Source organism: Galeopterus variegatus, unplaced genomic scaffold (genome assembly GCF_000696425.1).
Source record: "Galeopterus variegatus unplaced genomic scaffold, G_variegatus-3.0.2 Scaffold884, whole genome shotgun sequence".
Taxonomy (NCBI): Eukaryota; Metazoa; Chordata; class Mammalia; order Dermoptera; family Cynocephalidae; genus Galeopterus; species Galeopterus variegatus.
The window spans coordinates 478,107-501,701 of record NW_007726995.1 but is presented as its reverse complement, the minus strand read 5'-3'; the positions used below and the strand labels follow the sequence as shown (position 1 = coordinate 501,701).

At 36.6% G+C, this 23,595-nt stretch overlaps 1 protein-coding gene across 2 annotated transcripts in view; it reads right to left on the bottom strand.

The window, feature by feature from the left end:
- Positions 1 to 6,097: 6,097 nt before the first annotated feature.
- MRPL22 (mitochondrial ribosomal protein L22) overlaps positions 6,098 to 23,595 on the bottom strand; it is a 37,620-nt gene continuing 20,122 nt past the window's right edge. Inside the window, exons 3-7 of one of the 2 annotated variants that reach the window (XM_008573174.1) lie at positions 18,038 to 18,173; positions 13,899 to 13,964; positions 13,113 to 13,190; positions 11,631 to 11,700; positions 6,098 to 6,391 (exon numbers count right to left, since the gene is read on the bottom strand). In XM_008573174.1, coding sequence (XP_008571396.1) covers positions 6,180 to 6,391; positions 11,631 to 11,700; positions 13,113 to 13,190; positions 13,899 to 13,964; positions 18,038 to 18,173 — 562 coding nt within the window. In that variant the 3' untranslated portion in view covers positions 6,098 to 6,179. Of the gene's footprint in view, positions 6,392 to 11,630; positions 11,701 to 13,112; positions 13,191 to 13,898; positions 13,969 to 18,037; positions 18,174 to 23,595 lie in introns of both variants that reach the window. The other variant, XM_008573175.1, reaches the window with a different exon arrangement.

Genomic DNA, 23,595 nt, shown 5'->3' with positions numbered 1-23,595 from the left:
CGCAGCTTCCTCATCCCTCTTTCAAGGACCCCCAACTCGACTGGAGCTGGTCTCCGGCACTTTCCTTTACAAAGTGGAATTTTTATGAGACTTATTGATCCATAAGTGAAAATAATTCAAGTCCCTATTGGACAAACACTAAAAAAAAATACTTTTAGAGGCAAGAGAGCAATGACCAGGGTCCTAGGCAGGAGCCAAGGGCAGCCCCCTCCAACTGGAAGTAGGCAAGAGAGCAGCACCCAGGATCCTAGGCAGCTGAAGGCAGCATCCCCCACCCAGAAGCAGGCAAGAGAGCAGGCTGAAAACACCACTTCCATGTGGGTGGCCCACCACAGCCACCACAACAGCCATGGCTGCTGCAAAAGCAGCTCAATGCCACAGCAATAGCCCCAGCCACCATGCAGGTGGCCCACCAGATAGTCAATTGCATTGACATGAGGAGTCATCAGCAGAGACCAGAAAAAGAAGAGGACATCTCTCTCCTCAAAGCCCACTCCAGAGTAACAGAAGAAGCAACTGTTCTACCACATGAGCAGAAACCAATGTAGAGATACTGGAAATATGAAAACTCAAGAAAATATGACACCACCAAAAGAATACAGTAATTCTCAAATACTAGACCCTTTAGAGCAAGAAACCCTTGAAATAACTGAAAAGGACTTCTGAGCAACAATCTTAAGGAAACTCACTGAGATATGAGAAGACTCAGACAACATAATGAAACAAGAAAAAAATCCGGGATATGAAGGAGGAAATTTACAGAGATTAATACCTTAAAAAAGAAGGTAGCAGAACTCATGGAACTGAAAGATGCACTCAAAGAAATAAAAAAAAAAAAACACAACCGATAGCTTAAGCAGCAGGCTAGAACAAGCAGAAGAAAGAATTTCTGATCTTGAAGACAGTCATTTTGAAATAACCCAGGCATACACAAAAAAGGAAAAGAGAATTGAAGAAAATGAAGAAAATCCAAGACAGCTAGCAGACAACCTTAAGCACACTTTTGAATTATGGATGTTCCAGAAGGGGAGGAGAAAGGAAAAGGCATGGAAAACCTATTCAATGAAATAATAATGGAAAACTTTCCAGGTAGAGGGAGGGAAACAGACCTTCAGATCCACAAAGCTCAAAGATTACCAAACAGATTCAACCCAAAAAAATCTCCAAGATATATTACAGTCAAACTGGCAAAGCTCAAAGACAAAAAGAGAATCTTAAAAGAAGCAAAAGAAAAGCATCAAGTCACCTATAAGGAAGCCTCTATCAGACAAACAGCAGACTTCTCAACAGAAACTCTACAGGCCAGAAGAAAGTGGGATGATATATTAAAGGGTAAAAACTGCCAACCAAGAATGCTATATATACTCAGCAAGGCTATCCTTCAGAAATGAGGGAGAAACAATGTATTTTCCAGATAAACAAAAACTGTGGGAGTTCACCATCAACAAAACCAGTCCTATGAGAAATCCTCAAGGAAGTCCTGCACCTGGAATCTGGAAAATGATAATCACTACCACAAATAACACAAGAAAGAACAAAATCCACAGGTAGAACAAAAACGCAAATGAGAAAGAAAAAGAAACTAAATTTTATCCCCATAAAAACCAGTAATGACAATGTAATAATGCCCCTGCTTTATTTCTGATTTTAGTAATTTTGGTCTTCTCTCCTTTTTTCTTGGTTGGTCTGGATAAAGGTTTGCAAATTTTGTTGATCTTTTTAAAGAATCAACTTTGAGGTTTATTTTCTCTATTGTTTTTAATATCCTTATTTCATTTATTTCTGCTGTAATCTTTATTTCCTACTTAAATTTGCTTTTGGTTTAGTTTGCTCTTCTTTTGCTTTCTATTTTCTTAAGGTAGTAGTTGACATTACTGATTTGAGATTTTTCTTATTTTTAATATAGGAGTTTACAAATATTAAATTTCCTGTAAGCACTGCATGAGCCCTGCATCCTATAAATTTTGATACATTGCACTTTGATTTTTATCTCAAAGTACTCTCTAAGTTCCTCATGATTTTTCTTTTTACCCATTGTTTATTTAGGACAGTGTTGTTTAATTTCCACACATTTGTGAATTTTCTAAATTTTTTTCTGTTATGGCAGTCAGAGAACATATTTTCTATGATCTTAGTCTTTTTAAATATATTAAGACTTGTTTTGTGACCAAAATAATAATAATATCAACTGAGCCATAAAAAAAGAAAAAAGAATCTTAAACAACAGAGCTGTTTTTGCTTACTGTCCCTTCCCCTATGACAAAAAAAAACAACAACAACATCAGTGACCTATAAGGATAAGGGAAACAGATTTCCATTGGTAAGCCTATAAGGGACCACTGAAGACAAGGGTATGAAAAGAAGTTTTAAGTTATGAGGAACACATTCAGAGATGACTTTCAAATGAAAACAAGCAATTATTTGGTAACAATAGAAACTGAGCATACGCCAAGTCCTGCTTTCTATCTCATGCCTCTTTCGTAACCCTATGTAACCCTATCCTGAACTATGTGACCCAATCCTGAACTTTGTGACCTTCGGAGGAATGAAAGGTGCTCAGGACTACCACCACTGATAGAAGAATAAGAGACTAGTGGATTTATTGTTTAGAAACCATCCCAAGTAAGAATACCAAAGCAAGAAAATGAAACTTTATCTGAAAATAACTTTGGTACAAAGAACACATTGTTGCTGTAAGTCTATAAACTACATATAGTACTGGAATAACTACACAGGCAATGTGAAATGACATTTTAAGGAGTTTGTTTATTTATGCAAATACTAAATCTCGTTAATTTTAAAAAATATTTGTGACCTTGGGCAAGTTTGGTAATCTCATCCACAGAATGGGAATAACAAAGTACCTACCTCATAATTCATTTTGTTGCTACTAACTCATACAATTTACGTAAAACATCTACAGCTGTAGCTGGCACAGAGTAAGCACTCAATAAATATTTTACCATGCCATTAATAACAACAGTGAAAAAATATTTTAGTTCACAAGTATAATTCACCTACCAATATTTCCTTTCAAAGTATTTGTAATACCATGACAGATATATCCTAAATTATACATTAACAGAATCCACAGTAGGCTGGTTTAGGAATAAAGCTTTGAGCTTCTCTCTAAAATAGAGATCTGATCCTAAAGAGTTATATCAGGAACATAGGCTTAAGAAGAGGAGCCCATTTCTAGAAGTGTTAATGTCCCCTATGCAACTTTCTCCTGCTTTGGAATGTATGGATGCTCACCTGCTCCAGAAACATCTCCTGTTTTATACCCACAAGTGTGATTGAGGCTCTCTTCATAAATTAAAATTATTATTACAACCTCTGTATTAAAATGCATGGAAAAAATCTAATTACTCTTAATTGCTAACAGAGAAACACATCCACTTTATTTTGCAATGTCTGCAGTACATTTCACATCTTTCCCCTCAGGCTGAGCTAGAGCTTTATAAAATTTCTTGTATCTGAATTGGCTCCAAGGTAGTATATACCCTACACTACATCTCACATCCCACACAGATTTTAACTTGTGGAAGGACAAAGTAGTCTTAATGTTGGCATTTTGATAGCATAACTCTCTACTGATTCATATATTTGTCATTTTTTACCCTTTCCCCTCATTGTATCTCTTTAAGGAAATAAACTCCCCCCAAAATAGTAACTACTTTATTAGGGACCCCTGATGTCTGCTCCCATAGCATCCTGTTCCTCTGAATTCATAACACTCAGCACAGTAAACACTTGTGAAGACTTATTTACAGTCTGTCTTGCCCGTCAGAGTGAGCTCCATGCAGAAGGGGCTGTGTTTACTCTATTTATTCCCTGTATCCTCAGCACCAGGCAGATAATGGTTGCCCTAAAAATTATGTTGAGTTGAAAAAAACAAAGGCTGACCATATTTCCGTAAAATCTATCATATTTTAGTAGTCAATAGTTACCTTTGAATAGAAGGGAGTGGGAAGTGACTGGGAGGGGGCATGAAAGGGACTTCAGGGTTGCTATTCATGTTCTATTTCTTGACCTGATGGGAATTACTTGGGCATGTTCACCAGCTGACAATTTATTGAGCTGTATACTTATGACTGGTGTGCTTTCTGAATGTGCTACACTCCAAAAAAGTTTGAGTCTATCATAGTTCTTTGAAAAAGAAAGAAAGAAATTACAAGCATTCGGACATTGCCATTAAATAATAATAGATAATAGTTTCTGAACAAGTAAAGTTAAACTTCAAATTGGGACCAAAACATTCATTTATGTTAGAAAGTGCACTCTCAGCCACAGAAACTAACAAGATGTACTCTGCCCCAAAGTCACAATGGGAAAGATTCATTAATTCAGGCAGTGTATATGAAGTGCTTAAAACAGTACCAGGTACATAGTAAGTGCTACATGTTAACTGTTACTATAATTCGTAACACACAATAAACAGTTCCAAATGAAGGCTTAACCTTAAATCACAAGCAAATTGTCTTCATTAGAATCCAAGGTCCGTTTTTCCCTTACGTCTTTCAAAATAGCTTCAATAACCTTATTGAAGCAGTACCTTAATTTACATAATTTATAGTTATGGAGTCCATAACACCACCTGGCTTGTTTTAGTCACATACCCAGGAAGTCAAAATTCCAAGGCTAAGAATAAGAATCATGGAGCATCTTCACTGAAAGCACAGAAATCCTCTAGTATGGTGATTCTGATTCTCCAATATGCAAATCACCGTGGCATTTGCTAAAAGCACAGGTTCCCTGGTCTCCCAAATCAGAGCTTCTGATTCACTTAGTCTGAGAGTAGGGCCCAGGAACTTGCATTTTTTAGCAGATCCTTCAAGTGATTCTGAAGGTTGTTTATAGAGAACACTGAGCCTCTGGTTTTATAGATAAATGAAATGGAGGTCAACAAGGGAAGGGACCTGCCCAGGGTCTTCTTTCTGGCTAATGAGCATGCAAGGACTAAAATGAAGGTGGCCTTTTACCACTCCAGTGTTATTTCCATGACTCCATGCTACAACAGCTTAGGACCCAGAATGGATTCTAGTAAAAAGGAGCTATTATCAACGCCATCTTAAAACATGGCACTAAAACTACACTCTTCATTCTACTAGAGGAGTGTTTTCAAAGTGTAGCAAACAAACAAACCTACAACAAAGTCACCTGGAAGTGCTTGTTTAAAACAGAGTTCTGGAACTAGTCCTTCATAAGACCTGGTGAAACACTGGGGTAGGACCCAGAGTTCTGCATTAACAAGCAAGCACCCCAAATTCTTCCTTTGAATACAAAATTCTGAGAAACATTGGACTAAGGCTGTGGACAAAGAATGCTTCTTGTCAATGAAAACATGTATCAATGAGAGCCAGGTAGTGTTGAACATGCTAATTTGATACTAACAATTTTCCGCTAACAAGAGGTAAGTGCCACCTACTGCTGTATTTTAGAATGCAATGCTGAGGCTAGTTCAATTCCTCTCTCAGTAATTGAATTCACCTTGAAAAATGAATCAGTCCTAAACAAGATATCCAAACAATAGAAAACATTGCTGGAAGGAGACATGAAAATAGGCTTTATTTAACTAGAAGAAAACTTTCAAAGTTAAAGGGTTCTTGGAGTACTAGATTAGTATATCTAATAAACTCCTGTAATTTCATGTTACTGCTAAAACCATAAAAGAAAATATATTCCCTCACCCACTGGCCTTTGCCAACAGTAAAAGGAAAAACAGAATTGCTTAATGCCCTAAAATATTGCAATAAAACAACATGCAGTCATGCTCACCTCCAGCACACCTTCCCCTGGTTGCAAGAGAAAATCGAGTGAAATAAGGACAAGGTTTCTTATCCCATAACATTCTATTCAATTCCAGTATCAAAACTGCCACCTACAGGACACTAGTTGGAAAGTTAACACTCCTTGAAAAGGTACTCAAAATTAGCCTTCTGAATTATAGGCTGTTATTATGTTTAAGGCTGATTTCCCTTTCCAAGTTGCAAATGCATACAATATGCCCGGAGGCTCAGAGATGAGCAAAGCCTTATAAATATTCATATAAAACTAGCAGTTATATACTGTGTTTCAATAATTCAATGACAAATCATAAAATACATCTGTCTTTAATATTTGTTTGTTTTAGAAAAGAAATGGCAAAATATATACACTGTGGAGTTTGAATTCTCCCATCATAGAGTATGAATGATGGTCCGGTTGCGAAGCTCCTGAATATACTCTTGGGCGTGGGTGACTGCCGTCTTTGGTGCCTCAGGTGGAGGAGGGGGTCCTTCCACCAACTTCACAAAATAATGGCAATAAACCTTCTCCATGATCCCAAAGCGACCTCTGCCGTGGTAGCGGATGCGTTTCAGGCACTGGCCCCGCCCTGAGGTGGACTCAGCTAGACAGGGAAGAAAAAGAGAATTATCGGAAATGACTGCTATCCATAAGACTACAGCTTGATCAGCTGAGCAATTTCTGTTCTTTCCTTGACCAGATTCTAAGATTACATGAGCTCACTGGTTGCCTAGAGCAGGCTTGTCTCAAACCAAGTGTTTCTTGAGTACTAACTAAGGACCAGGCACTATTCTAGGTGCTAGAGAAACAAGAGTGAACAAAACTAACAAGTCCCCTGCATCGTTGCAGTTTACATTCTGAAGGAGAAAGACAGAAATAAAATGATAATTTCAGTTAGTGACAAGTGCTATGAATAAAATAAATCGCAGTGATGTGACAGAGATTGATGGAGTGCTGGGAGCAACTTTGGACTGGAGGTCTCAGGAGGTATCCCCAAGGAAGACATATTAGACCTAAAACCAGAACGAATCATCCACAAAAATATCTAGAGACAGGGTATTACAGGCAGAGGGAATGGCAAGTGCAGAGGCCCAATGGTTGTAATGTATTTGGCTTGTTTTAGGAAAAGAAAGACTAGCACGCTGAAGCACAGTAATCAAGGGGAAGACTGGTACCAACAGGAAAAGAGATCAAAGATGAAGGCAGGGGCAAAATTATATAGGGCCCTATAGGCTAAGGCAAAGAGCTTTGATTTCATTCTAATTGTGATGAGAAGCCACTGGAGCCAATGGTTCCCAAATGCTGGTCCTCAGACCACCTACATCAGACTAACCTACAGAATATATTTAAAGTGAAGATGCTAAGACCCCATCCATGGGGATTCGAATTTAATATATTTGGGGTGGGACTTGGAAATTACATTCTTAGCAAACACCCCCACTCCCACCACCCCCAGAAATTCTGATTCACAGCCAGTTTTAGGAACTCTTGCATCACAACTTCCCCCCAACCTCCTCCCCTCATTCTGCATATCAAAGTCTAACTGAAAATTTGAAGAAGTCTTTCAAATAGTACATAAGAAGAAACACGTTCACCTGTTCACCCACAGGAAATCACCATTCTTATATTCCTACTATGGTATAACTATAAATTTAGGGACTATATCAAAGTACACCCTTGTCAACCCTCTAATATCCTTTTGTGAGGTGGATTTCAGCAGAAGTATCCTAGCTTTGCCAAAAAGAAAGCTAAGGATGAAAGTGATTAAGAAAACTGCCTAGGGTCTGTCTCAGTGACATAAGGAAAGAACAACTGCCTTCTTATCAACTTCATCTACTGGCCACTAAAGAAACGAGTTTTAAGAATTTCCAAAAAGAAACCAGCATTACACAAATCACACTATAATGAAGCACCACCAGGTTCCCTGAATCAACCTGTCAAGAAGAAAACTACAAATACAAATGGTGAGATTGGGAAGAGAGTAGAAAACTTCTAAAAAGCATTTTACAAACACAATGGCTGCTTTTATCTTAAATTTCCACTCTACCCAACTTGAGCACCAATTTCCAAATACTCCGAGGATAAGGAACATTACTCCAATGAAAGAAGTATCAAAACTAGCTACCTGTGCAGCACTATATAGCCTACAAAATAAAATGATCAATCCTATCAGGATCTATGTCAACTCTGATTTGCCTTCCATCTCCCCCAAAACACAAACTATGGGGATCTGCACAAGGGCAGAAGAGCTCAATACCTGCTAAAAGCCAGTCATGATTTCATCCTAAAGCCATAAAAGATAATCTGCCTATCTTATATAGCACATGATGCCATAATTTCCTTATGTCAAAACAAAAACATTAATTCTTCAGAAACACCAGGATTCTTGAATACACTGTAATGGGAATACCCAACATAGCCCCCCTGAGGTGTGAATGAAATCAGGCTTCCAATCTGGTTTCTGTCCTCCTCTCCTCCAATCTCTCCTCCACTAATCCCAAATGTTAGGGATTTCAAAAACTGCTTTTGTATGTGGAACATTCCAATTAAAATGAAAACAATATGTTGAAGCCCAATATATAAAACACTGTCATGTGGATCTGTTCAGATTGAAACATGAGTGGGGTAAGATCCAAACTGTACTGTTCATTCACTCAACAAATATTTCTGAGTTTCTACTGAGTGCCAGGCTCTATCCTGAGCTTCAAGAACACAGCAGTGACCAAGATATCAAGGGCCCCACAGAGCACAATTTCAAAACCACTGCTTATGATTAATAGTCTTAAAACACTACCTTAATAACATAAATCTCTTGCCCAAACCTCTTCAATACAATTTGAACCATATGTCATAGCTCTCCATGTTCAGGCTTCTGGAATCTAGACCCAACCCAATTACTGCTTACTTTAACCAATGTGGCCTTTGCTTATGCAGTTACCTCACTTTGAAAATCTGCTCTTCTCCTGGACATTCCTCCAGATCCCCAAAAACCTATCCATAAAAGCCAAATTTTTCTAGAAAATCTCTGACTATTCTAGCCCATTTGACCTTTTCCTCTCTACTCCAACAATACCACTTATGTATATTACTCTTTTTGTTCCCAAATCATATGCTATCTTTATGTGTTCTTGTTTCATCTGTAAAAGCCATTTCCTCAACCAAACCTATACTTTTTGTATTATCTCAAAAGTTCATGATCTACAAGAAAAAGAAATGATTCTGAAATATATCCTCTGCTAATTAATATCATTTTTCAATATGGAAGTCTCTGGTAAATCTGCTCAAATTCTGAAATAAGTTTCAAAGTTTTCCAAGTATTTATAATAGTAATGGTGTACGTACATGATTTTGTTCCAGCTCAGAAGAACAATTTATGTATTCTTCCAAAGGAATACTACTGTCAAAAAACAAAACTGCATATACTAGATGTTTTACACTGAAATAAAAGATATACCATCACCTAATTATGTGCGTAGTATATACAATGTAAGTACTCAAATACTTTTTGAAGGAAAGAAAACATGAAGACATCTCAAAAATAGTACCTGTGCTCTTCCAAAGATAATGCCCAACAGGTACCATGTAGTTAAAATACTGTCAAAATTTCCTGTTACTAGTACGTAGGTAAATGGGAATCTTGAAATTTTAACATTAGAAGCCCTCCACCTCCATAACATGTACAAAACCCCAGTCGATCACTTTCTCTAAAGTGAATCACTTTAGATGCCATGAATCACCCACTAAGCAGTGACATTGTATTAGTCCATGTCCACTTGTTATGGCCTAGTCACAGTATCATAAGTCATCATTGTAAGTTTAAAAAGGAAATGAACTTTCTAAATCTGTGGTCATGCAACACTAGGTATTAGCTTTAGACCGATGACAGGCATTTGAAGGAATTACCATATAATGAGAACATACGCTATCAAAAAAGTACTTTCCAGTACTGAAAGAGCTATTGCTGAACTGAAATGGTAGCCAACAAGGCACTAGTCTTTTAAAACTCTAATAGAAGACTACAGAATAAAATGTCTAGGCCTTTTCTAAGAAAACAATGAAATAAATCAGTTTCCCACATTTTATGGGTAAGAACCACTAGGGAACTTACTAAACAAATAGCTTCCCAGACCCCTCCTCTGGGGTTTCAGATCCAGTGGGCCTGTGGTGAGGCCTGTGAATCTGTATTTTTAATAAGAATCTTAGATGATTCTTATTGAGGAAGTTTGGTAAATACAGGGATAAAATGTCTGTCATGTCATAGTAAGATATTTCATCTTCCTAAGGGTTCTTATCTCTTTTGACTATGGAATTAGGCATCACAATAATTAGTGAATGAAAATTTTTTAAAATCATAAGACAAATCCAAACTTAGCCCTACTTAAGAAAAGTGATTTTTACACAGAACTACATGAAAACAGTGTAGGTAAAGCAGAAATGTGCATAAGAAGGCCTCTTAATTAAAGACCCATTTATGTAGGACTGGTTAAGTATATTCTTGCTTAATAGCAACATTGGACCTAGCTTAGTCATTTGGGATGACAGGATTAAGCTCCTTACCCTCTCTCTCTTTACTAACATTACTGAAAAGGACTTAAAGACAGTTACTGAAACAGATTTAATGACAAACCCTATTTCATTTGTATATGAATTCCATTATAAAGTCTATCAGCTAAGAACGCCATATTCCTATGAAACCGAATAAAATTAATTAAATTTAATTTGATATTCAGTGTCATAGAGCAAGAAAGGTCACCAAGAGGTTTTAAGCAAATGATCTTGCCCCTCATCCATTTCATCCCTTCCAATAATTCTGGGCAAATAGAGAAAAATTATTAACCCAGATGGCCATTCTTTACTAGCTTATTAACCTGAACTTATTTGAGAATAACAGGAACTGAACCTATGGAGAATGAAGTATGATGCTGGTCACCTCCCACACAGGAAGTTCCTTGATGATTTTCTGAAACACTCAAGCATGTCTGCATGTCCCTGCTTGGTCACTATGAATCAGCTTTCCACCACAGACCCCTATATGCGGGGCCACACCTGGGGTCCTCCCGCAGACCCAGAAGGAGAAGGAGCCGACAGGATTACCCCTGGTGCTGGGACCGAGGGATCTCAGGGAAAAGTGAGCCTGCTGCCTGCCAACCCAGCCCTGTGAAAGAGACACACAGATGCAGCCTGTCGGGGCGGTTTCACTTTATTGCCATTACACTGCAGTTTATATAAGCAAGCAAGTAGGGGCTTTCCATGAACTAACCAATCAATTAAAGGATCACGTGGTCATGCATTTTGTGCTAACATGTTGAGCATAGCAATCACGCAAGGTTCACGAGTGTGGAAATACTGGGGGACCAATAAAAACCTTTTGGAGCTATCTTGGGTTATGCCTCCCCTACTTCCCGTGGGCGCCATCTTCATCCTCCACCCATAGGCACCATGTGGCTCACAGATAATGTTTGCTCCTAAAAATGGGCCCAACACCTATAAAACCCTTTGACAAGCCTGGGAGAGTCGGAGATGGTCTTTGAGACATAAGACCACCATTTCCCCAGTCTGTCAGCTTCCTGATTAAAAGCTACCTTTCTTTGTCTCTCTTGGCTACTAAATGGCAGGTAAGCAAAAGGACCTTTGGGGTCTTGGTAACAGTAATAATAGAACAGTGTAGTTATTACCATTTATAACAGATTGACATGCTTAAAGGTAAAGAATAAGCCACTACCAGCAATTTTCATTGGCAAACCCAGTCCTAAATAATTAGATATCAAAGACTGCTGTTAAATAAAGAACATTGGAAGAAAATGGAAGACATTTTCAAATGCTAAGAATATTAAAAATCTTACCTATATATAAATTGGATCTGAATTCCACATTGTGGTCTCTCACTGCCATATCTTGTGCTTCTAAGAGAATCTTAAACAAGGAAAAAAAAGGCATTTATAGGGCTAACCCTGAACTAAAGTGAAATTAAATTTCTTGTCTTTTGTTATCTCTGTAATATGACTGCTAATCACATGCCTTCATTTTCTAGTCAATTTTACAAAGAGAATATCAAGTGATAAGAGTAATAAGGAAAAGGGAGCTTTCTTTCTCAGATAAGAATTACAAATGCAGGGAAGACAGTCCATCTGGCTAAGTTTTAAATGGCATGTGTTAGCTGTGAAAGAGATAGCAACACTCATAAGCAGTACCCTTGGTAAGGAATATTATGACTTTGAGTCAGAGAGTTGTCAAAAAGTTCAAGAAACTCAAGAGTTATATATTATTGAAAATTCTTAAACCTTGGATCAAAAGTAACCATTAACAACATCAGACAAGTACAGAAAATCATAACGGGGAAATTTCCTTTAAGAAGTTAATTAAATTTACTCTCCATAGATATTTCAAATTAACTTCCTCCACTTCTTTAAAAAATAGGACAATTGTCAGAAATAACAGAAACCAGATCTTTTACCCCTTTAAAGATAAAGAACCTAGTACAAGTCTGGGTATACAACAGATACTCAGTAAATGCATTCTGGCTTGAATTAAATATAGTAAAACCACAGCATTACAATGGAACCTCTTAAAGACTAAATCCATCAATCTCAACTGTTCAACTACTAAACTGAAAGATAAGAACTGACCTTAAGTGAGAATTAACTGAAGATACAGAAAATGATGCTGATATCCCCAGATGGTAAGTGACAATAGTCAACACAGCTTTTTGAAACAAGAACAATTCATGTGCCTAGAATGAGTCAGCACTATTAATCATTAACACATTTGCACCTAGTGAATCAGCTACATTCAGAACTGGAAGGGTCTTTAGATATCACCTAATCCAATCCCACATAGTTTATAGATGAGAAAAATGGAACCAGACAGGTTAAATGTCTTGCCCATGGTCACAAGAAAGATATGAGAGGAAGGACTAGCCACCAAGTTTCCTGAGTTCCGGTCCAGTGCTCTTTCCACTCAACTAGTTATAAAATCATAAGCTGTCATTTATGGAATTGATAAAAAAAAAAAAAAAAAAATCTTCTAAAAAATATACCAAGCCCCAAATCATTAAAAATAAGATTTATCTTCACAGACAGACAATAAAAAATAAATAAATGTTTGGTGTAAATGAAAGCATCTCAGGAAAAAAAAATTGCCTACAGCATACCACATTCCTGAGGCACAAAGACATTAATAAAACTGAATGCCCTAAATCTGTATTATATAAAGTATGCATTTACATCAGAAAATTCATGGAATTCAGAATTTAGGCTAAGCTTACTAACATCCGCAAGACAGCTGGATGTCCGCCCCATCTCCCCACCCCAATCGTACAAGTTTACCTCCTTAATTATTTGAGCCCCTTTTTTGTCACTGAATTCCAACTGAGCCAAAGCTTGGTTAATGGACATTCCTCGTATCTAGAATTAAAGGATGACAGGACAGAACAAACAAATTAGTTTACAAAGTCAATGTTCTCTTTTCAATGAAAAGTAACAGCCTTACATAATTTGAATAACTTCTAAAAACAGTGAACTAAACCCAGGCAAAAAAAGAAGAAAACTAGTTTGAGAACAAACGCCGCCCTCTTTAAGTCAAAAGTCAAACTTAAATAGTTTGATTGTAATAGTGTAATAGTTTCAATAACATTAAAAGAGAGCAGACATGACAGAGAGAGACCACAGGTTGGAAACGACCACACAAGGCATTAAAAAGGCATCTCCTTCTATTACAGGATAAATGTTATTACATATATATTTGCTGCCTTTTTCTCCCTTCACCTATAAATTTCATTTTTCAGGAAAAAAACTTTAAAAGTTTCTAAACAGATTAAATCAACTTTTACAGATAAGTAAGTTTCTTGGATTCTCTAGTTTTAGCTAGACTCCTGATGCCTTTGTTTTAAATACCTATCTATCCAATGTGATTTAATTTCTCAGAAAAAAGGTAAAAATTAAGCAAAATCATACATTTCTGAGGAATCATTCCTTTGATTACCTACCAATTGTCTGAACATGTAACTACACATTCCTCACTTTTTGGAAAAATCAGGGCAAATCCTTTTGATTTTTCAAATTCTGGGGGGTTCTTTTCTTAAGTATTATATAGTAATGGTCATTTTAGCTTACCAATTTTGCCAAATACCACATCTTGTCTTTGCTGTATTTTATCTGTCTTCGACAGTGGTAGATTTCCTCACAAATAGAAAAACAAAACACAAACAAAAAAAAAGACTTTAGCAGATTTAGCAAAATAATAGTAATATAAACTATTATTAAAGTTTTCACTTTCTCTACCTAATGAAAATGCTGCCAAAAGAAATTAAAACATTACTAAGTATTTGGAGGTTCTTTATCCCTCTACAAAGTTGTATTTACATTAAAAGATTACTAAGGGAGAAACAGAAACTATAAAATGGCAAGTTTACGCCAACATTTGCAACATTTCTATCCAGAGGAACAGTAAAAGATTTAAATGAAAATACCTTGAAAATATTTAGCTAGTTAAAAGAACAAAAGAAAAGGTACAACAACAAAAGTTCACTACTAGTAAGAATAATCTCAAGATGGACAAGTGTTTTCCTATGAAAAGCCAATATTCTAGGTGTCTGGTCAACAGCATAGGTTCTAAAATCAGACTGCATGGGTTTGAATACCAGTTCTGCCATTTACTATCTATATAACTTTAACCTCTCTCTTTAAAATAAAAATAATAGTATCTATTCCATAAAACTATAATAAGAATTCAATAAAATAACCTATGTAAAGAAAGCACTTTACAGTGCCTGGCACATGGCAAATTCTCAGTAAATCTTAGCTTTTATTATCTTCTACTTAGTTGTAGGTATATCCTGCTTAACATTTTTTTAATCAATCACCTACTAAACAATTTAAAGTTCACAAAGCACTTTTCAGACCCATTATTTCATTTAATCTAATTCTACGAGTTGGGAGAGGAAACATTTTATAACCTTTTTTACAAACTGAAAATTGGAGAAATCAAGTGACTTATCTAAGACCACAAAGCTTGTGAGAGAGAGCTGGAAGTCAAAGAACAGGGAAGTAAGTGAAGCACCTAATATAATGTCTAGCAGGTATACCTCTAAAAATTCCAATACTAACTCTAAAACCCACTTTCTTTCCACCATACCACACTGCCACTTTAGAAAAATGAGAAAACATTTGTTAAGGCAATCAATAGCAAGGAAACCTCAAAACTTTCTAACATTCTGTCTCCTGTTGGAAATTTTCAAATGCTTTAGAAACAGCAGAGTTCTCTCAAGTGGCTCTTTTAGTATGTAGCAGATTTCATTTCAGTTGCAATAGAAGCTGACAGGCTGAAAACTGTAGCGATAGCCTAATTACATTTTCAGCAATAAGTGTCCTGAGGAGCAAGGGAGAAGAAAGAACTGTCATGACTTACAATATTAATCTGCAAAAATTAATTCACTCAATGAAATCTTTTACAGAGTCATGGATTCCAGTGGTAGGCTATCTTTAAATCTGAATTGCATATGATTATCCCCAAATTTTGTGTAAAAAAACCCAAAAACAAAACCAAAAATATCTACATATATATATACACATATACACACACACATATTTGTATACGTATATTTATATGTGTGTATATTTATTAATCCCGGCAAGAGTCTGGATGAAAAGGAATACAGTGTTCACAAAAAAGGAAGAAATTAATCATCCTTTTCTAAAACTGAAAAAGCTCAACATTTACTTTGGGCAGGTGAAATGTCTACTGTTGCATGCTAGATATAAACTAGATAGTCTCAGTAAATAAACCTGTCATGGCAAATAGATATAGTGGGAAAGTTGGAGGGCAGAGGCCTAGTTATATATCATTGCCATTAACTAATCCATATGGTAAGTTATATAAAGTTAAGTGAGGATACAATGTAAAATAATTATTCAAATGAAGTAAAAGTCTAAATTATAAAATGTCTAAACGATTAACTTTTAAAGAAGTCACTTTATTTTTAAATGAGGAAAAAGTGTTACCTAATAAAAGTCCTTATAAAGTTATATGAGATCCACATTAATGACTTATTACCACTATATTGATTAATCCATAAATTAAAAATATGCCTCTTATAGAAATAGTTGTTCGGTTTTGATATATAGTATCACTGTACTTTTAATTCATTTGACATAGCTTTTTTCAAAGATAATTCAAAAGTAAACTCAAGCCCAAATTAACAAGATACAACTATCATGAAGAAAGCCCTTTAATTTCTCTCTGGTTTATTTTCTTTTCCATGGTGAAGCTGTATATAAGATAAAGTCTACATAAGAATCTACATCATTTGAAAATCGGTGCTAACTAAATTAGAAAGGTAGTGTTAAAAATCTTAAAAGTAGCCTATAACATGTCTACAATGGTGACATTCATTTTAATGTAATGCCAGGGTTTACTCAAGTACCCCCACCCAACTACTATTTATTAACTACATATTCCAATGCAGAAGATCAAAATGAGATAGAATGGTAGATATTACTGGCTCTCTTTTAAACTAGAAATAAAACTAAGTTTAAAAATGTTTGTAGCTAGCAGATTAACAAGTCTAAGGGACATGAACATAATGGCACAGTAGTATGAACTATGTGGTCAAGTGAGTAAATTATTCCCTGTAAATAAGCTAGATATTTATAAAGGGTATTTGTATTTTCAGTCATAACAGGTATAACTGATGCACCAATATCAATTTACTAAATACTATTTAAAGTCAGAAAATTTTATTTTCCCAAAAGTCATAATTTGTCCCTAACAGGATTACTCAAACAAAATATCTATAAAATAGAGAATTGAATTGGGTTTTTCCAAAGTGCCCATACAAAATCAAACTAAATGTCTTCACGAAGGCACTTACTTGCGTAAGGAGTAAATATGATGCAAAAAAGTTAATCAAAATAGTTTCAGAAAATACAATACACAACAAATTATTGGCTTGACATTGTTCTTCATTTGCTAGAGTTAAGTAGATGACATACTATCTACTATTTGAATTTTTGCCATTTGGGATATATTCTGAAGTACATTTTTTTAATATACAAAAAGATTGGCACTACACAATATAAAATTCTGCCATCAGACAAATGACTGTTATGATTTATTTCCAACTAATATCTAAGTTCAAAGAGATCGGGTAAGAAGAAAGCTCACTAATATAGAAATAATATTTTATTTATTATATTTATGCAAATGTGTAACTTCTTCTAAATTTTGGCTCATTATAAAATGGAGTCAATACTTAATAGGCCAGATTCTGTAACAAATCTATCAAATTCCGATGTCATAATAAAATATGAAAGTTAAAAAGTTATTTGTTTAAACTATTAACATAGTTCTTAAACTCTTTTTCCTCTTATTTATTATTCTGGTGGGAGCTCTTTAAGCCAATGAATTAACTTTCCCAAATCAGAAAAAAAGAAGACATAAAACTACTAATTCAGAACAATACTTAGACAGCAACTGAATCTTTTCTTAATGAAATGCATGTTTTGAAGTTCATATAAAAACTAAGCAAAAGATATTGTCCTTATTAGATGAGATTAATTATCCAGTAGCCTTGAATCCAAAGGCCTGAACTGAATAATTTATAATTAACACAGTAATTCTACTTCTAAAATGCTCATAACAGTGAATTTTCTTAAGGATTCAATGTTCCCATCTTGTTTATGCTATTAAACTCTTTAACAGATGTGTATGTATCCCACAGTCAATTCACATTAAGCTAAAAGTTAGTTCTATATTTCAGACTAGAGCAATCTATAGCAGTTTGGTGAGGGTAAAAGAATTCTGAGCAGCTATAGATAAGATAAATCTCTGGTAGGAATCTAATGATTAAATTCAGATCTTAGGTTCAAAGGTTTGTGAATTACAAAAAGGAAAACAAAAACAAAAAGCCCAGTGCGTCTATATTTAAATAGACAACATTGGAAAATCATGTATATAATTTAAACACTGGACAATGGTTTAAGTCCTTCTTGCCAATTCCTTGTGCTCCATTACCAAGAATTCATCAGCAAGCCTCTTGGAGTCAAAAATCAGTAAGTCTCAAACTATTATCTGGCCCTCTTTTAAACTACTCAAGAGATAAATCTATTACATTTTCTGTTTCACTTAAAGTATCATGCAAATTGTATAATTTTTCTTTTCTTAACATGAAATAAAAATCATTGCTAACTGCACTGCTAACCAAGTAAGAGCATTTTATCAAAATCAAGACTACTAGCTCTACCCATAAACTTACTGCTGGTCTCCGAGGTTCTCCAGGCAGTTGTGGAGGATAAACAATTCTATTCTTCTTCTCCCATTTTCGAGAAATGTCAAGAGAAGCACTTGTGTGGACATATGATTGGGGTAAAACACTATGAGATGAAAGAAGCCTGTAAAATAATAGACATTAGGACCTTTTTGCAGAGTTTACATATATCTTTTGAACTATATCAGCTCCATTTTGATGAAAATAATTTAAGGATCGCAAGTGGAAACATTCTAGAAGTATTTGCTAATAGAAACTGCTTTTAAATAAAACACCACAAAAAGCTAGTTCATTAGAGGCTAAAAAGAGTAAAAAGTCAATAGCTCATATCAACAAAAGACCTCTTTCCCTGACAGGCCAATAAATGTTGACTCTCTACTATAAATCAGCCCAATCCTAAAAAAGATTTAAAACAGACATAATGGATCCCTTACCTGACCTGCGGAATTGCCCAACTTTGTTGAGTAACCAAGACAAATATAAGAGAAGAATATAAAGCCATATATAACTAAAATACAGGAAACACACGGTAGAGAATTTCAGAGGTAGCTTCAGGTGATTCTTAACAGATCCTAATTAGCAGAGGAGGGGAATGTACACACCCACCAATGGGGCACAAAGTCATGCATCACCTATGCAGAGGTACAGAGCTGAGAAGTAAGGAGAGAGGTCTGACTGAATCAGGGAATCTGTTAGGTATTGAAAAATACTGGAAAGATAATTGAGGCTGGAGTGAATGTCTTTAAATGCCAAACTAATGAACTGGGACTTGATGATGAAGACCCTAAATTCACTATTCCTCGACCTCCCCTACTCTTACTGCTTTGATAATCAAACTACTCATTTTCCCTCTCCCATCTTCCCCAGCATGTGCTGCTCCTCTGTATCACTAAATATAATCACTCTTGAATGGTGTCCTAGAATTTATCTTCACCTTCCCAATCTTCTTTATCCTGCCAGATCCAGTCACCAAGTCTTAGAGATGCATCACCTGTAATATTTCTCAAATGCTTTTACCTCTTCTCCATTCTAATTGCCACCATACGGGTGCAGGACGTGTTGTCTTTCAGAACTACAGCAATAGACTCTAGATTAATTTATCTTCCGTCAACTTACCCAGTTCCAATCCATGTTTCTCTACCTGAGCACCAAATAAGTTACCCTTCTTTAATATAGAGCTACTCATGTCATTCTCTGGCTTAAAGACCTTTCCTGAGATAAAGCAAATGAGTCATTATGTAATAATCTATCACTTTTTTCAGTGTCATTGATAACTGGGAGTCTTGCAAGCAGATACATACTCATATGTAAGAGTAAGAGGTTCAGTCAAAATCCAGTAAGTACAAGATGTCTCCACTGAAGAGGTCTAGAAACAATAATCAACCCAGTAAAAATTAGCACCCCCAGTACCCAAATTATGGTCTTGAAATACCATTTCCTATAGAAAAGAATCAAAACACTGGGAGAAATGGCTGATTGCAGATCTCACATACAAGATGAGCCTGTAATATCTTGTCATACCAGAAAGCAAGGAAATTATCAAATACCACTAGAATCATGTCAAAGGCATTCAAGAGCCAAGTTGTGGATGACCCCATGGGACAAAGACAGAACAATCCAAGCATTAATAAGTAGTTACTGCAGTGGGTTGGAAGACATCAAATATAATTAAAGCCATGAGTTCATAATGAAACTAAAAAAAAAAAAAGAAGAAAAAAGCAGATTTGTTATCATTAGGAGATGTTAGTGAGCCAACTTATTTTAAAAATTGGCAATAGACAAAGACAGTGGAATAAATGATCCCAGCATCACTCCCTCCTACAACCACCAGCTTACAATTTTTAAGACACAAAAACTGCTATCCTATAATCACTGGAAGTTGGGGAAAGAGGAGGAGAGACCCTCTGAAGGTATGGAAAGCTGTGACAAGTGAGAAGAGGGATTACCCAGATCAGACCCAGACCCTGCCATTCACGGAGCAGCTACCAGCACACAGAGCAGCTACCTAAAGATGGCTAAGTCACAGCAGCTCCCTTTGCATGAAGCTACCTGGAATTTGAAGGGGAAAAGGGTGCCAGGACTGCTGGCAAAAAAGGAAAAAAAAAATCACTTTGGAGTACACGATCCCATTTTCCGGGCCAGCCAAGCTGCTTGTAAGCTTCCCCTGCACCCACATAGGAGGGATGGACCACAGACAACAGAAGGAAAGAATCACCCAGATGTCAGTGAGACTTCTTGGGGGGACTTGTGCAGGACCTGCCCCATGGGAAACATTTGCCTTGTGGGGGAGTGGGTGTGCGTGTGTGCTCCTCCACCTGTGGTTACATTGGGAAGCAGTGTAGGAAGCTGATCTGCCTTCTAATTGGCAAGGGTGCCACATAGTGTAGACTAGTCAGTGCTACAGAACTGCAGGAGGCACGGTTTGCAGGGAAGACTCAGTCCTGAGCCAGAATTTACACACAACCCAGTGGCATTTGTGGTGACCCCACATGACCTGGAAGTGACTAAAAGGATGACATTTAAAATCAGGTCTGCACAAAAAGTTTCTACCAGTCTGAGAAACAACACTAAGGCAGCAATTTATCTGAGTTCAAGTTCCCATCTCTGTGAGAGGTTTCTCCCAATCCAGGAATTAACTGCAAGACAGCAAATTAGTTCCAGTGTAGTTTTTAAGCGGTGGTTTTAAGCAGCTACCAGCACACAGAGCTTTAATCCACTACAGATGCTACTAATTCACTACAGAACAGAAAAAAAGCACAGAACAGAGACAAAGTTCTAACACTGAGCAGGAAAAGTCTACCACCAAAGAACACCTATAAAACCTGGAAGAGGTAGTTGTCTCCTCAAATGCCTAGGCAGCAATTTAAAGACACAAAGACCAAATAGAACAGAGAAATATGACACCACCAAAGGAAACCAACAAAGTGCCAGACACTGACCCAGAAGAACAGCAGATTTATGAAATATCTGACAGAGAATTCAGAATAATCCTCTTAAAGATGTTCAGAGAGTCACAAGAAAATACAGATAGAAAATTAAGTATTTGAAAAACAATCCAGAAGCACAACAAGAAACACGACAAAGAAACAGAATCAATTAAAAAAACAAAAACAGGCCAGCCCGGTGGCGCACTGCCACAGTGCACCGCTTGGGGACACAGCAAGTGCCAGACACTGACCCAGAAGAACAGCAGATTTATGAAATATCTGACAGAGAATTCAGAATAATCCTCTTAAAGATGTTCAGAGAGTCACAAGAAAATACAGATAGAAAATTAAGTATTTGAAAAACAATCCAGAAGCACAACAAGAAACACGACAAAGAAACAGAATCAATTAAAAAAACAAAAACAGGCCAGCCCGGTGGCGCACTGCCACAGTGCGCCGCTTGGGGACACGGCGGCGCTCCCGCTGAGGGTTCGGATCCCACATACAGACCGGTTCCCGCTCACTAGCTGAGCAAGGGGCGGGCACAGCACCGAGGGTTGCGATCCCGTTGCCGGTCCCGGTCTGGTACGGGCACGACACTGAGGGTTGCGGTACGTTGCCAGACACGAAAAAAGACAAAAAGGAAAAAACAAACAAACAAACAAAAAAAAACAAATAGAAATTCTAGAAATAAAAAATACATTGTCTGAACTGAAAAACTTCATAGAAAGTCCAAGAGCAGACTTAATCAGAGGAAAGAATCAGTGAGCTAGAAGATAGAACATATGAAATTATTCAATCAAAGAAACAAACAAACAAACAAAAAGATTAAGAAGAAATGAAACAGAATTGCAGCAATTATGGGACTCTCTCAAGTAAAATAACCTCCTATAATTGGCATACCTAAAGGAAACAAAAAAGGAAGAGACCTAGAAAGCATATTTAAGTAGATAATGACTGAAAATTTCCCAAGTATGGAGAAGATGGGAGCATCCAGGTATGGAAAGCCCAGAGGTCACCAATCAAATTCAATCCAAAGAGAAACACTCTAAGGTACATCATAATCAAATTATCAAAAACCAAAGATGAGAGAATACTGAAAGCAGCAAGAGAAAAGAAACACATAACATTCAGTGAAACCCCTATATTTGTATCTGTGGACTTCTACAGGCTAGAAAATAATGGGATGATATATTCAAACTGCTGAAGGGAAAAGACTGTCAACCAAGAATTCTGTATCCAGCAGAACTAACTTTCAAATATGAAGGAAGAACAGTCTTTCCCACACAAACAAAAGGAAGGGAATTCATCAACACCAGAAGTGCCTTACAAGAAAAGCTAAAGGGAGTTCTTCAAGCTGAAAGAAGATGTTGCTAAAGTGTAACAAAAAAAACATGCGAAGGTACAAAACTCACTAGTAAAATAAGTACATCAACAATCTCAGAATAATCCAATGTTGTAAGGGTGGTGAATTAACCACTTACATCCTTACTGTGAAGATTAAAAGGCAAACCCAATAAGATAATAACAAATTCAACAACCATATAAGATATACACAATATTAAAAGGTGTAACTTGAAATAACAAAATGTCAAAACATGGGGTAATGATGTCAAAGTGTAGAGTTGGCTTTGTTTTTTTTTTCCTTTTGCTTAGCAATCAAAGTAGAGTTGTTATTAGTTTTAAATAATGTTATAACTATAATACGTTTTTTGTAAGCCTCATGGTAACCACGACACAAAAACCCATAATAGACATACTAAAAATAAATGGCAAGAAATCAAAATATACTACTAGAGAAAACCATTAATCACAATGGAAGACAGTAAGACCTGAAAAGAGGAAAAAAGGGTCTACAAATTAACCAGGAAAAAATGTAACAAAATGGCAGTGACAGCCCCTGTATATCAATAATAACTCTACATGTTAATGGATTAAATTCCCCAATGAGAAGACACAGAGTGGCTGAATGGATTATAAAACAAGAACCAAAAATATGCCACCTAAAAGAATTTCATTTCACCTATAAGGACACACACTGACTGAAAGTAAAGGGATAGAAAAAGATTTTCATGCAAATGGATACCAAAACAAGCAGGTGTAGCTATATTAATATCAGATAAAATAGACTTCACATCAAGGAAAGTAAAAAAATAAGATAAGGAAGGCCATTATATAATGATAAAGGAATCAGTTTGACAAGAAGATATAACAATTCTAATATATAAACATCCAATACAGAGCACCTATGTATAAATCAAACACTACTAGATCTAATGGGAGAAATAGACTTCAACACAGAAATAGTTGGGGACTTTAAAACCCCACTTTCAGGGCCGGCCCGGTGGCGCACTGCTACAGTGCGCCGCTTGGGAGCGCAGTGGCGCTCCCGCCGAGGGTTCAGATCCCACATACAGACCGGTTCCCGCTCACTGGCTGAGCGGTGGCGCACTGGAGAGTGTGCCGCTTGGGAGCGCGGCGGCACTCCCGCTGAGGGTTCGGATCCCATGTGAGACTGGTTCCCGCTCACTGGCTGAGCGCGGTATGGGCACAACACTGAGGGTTGCGATCCCGTTACCCGTCAGTAAAAAAAGACAAAAAGGAAAAAAAATTTTTTTT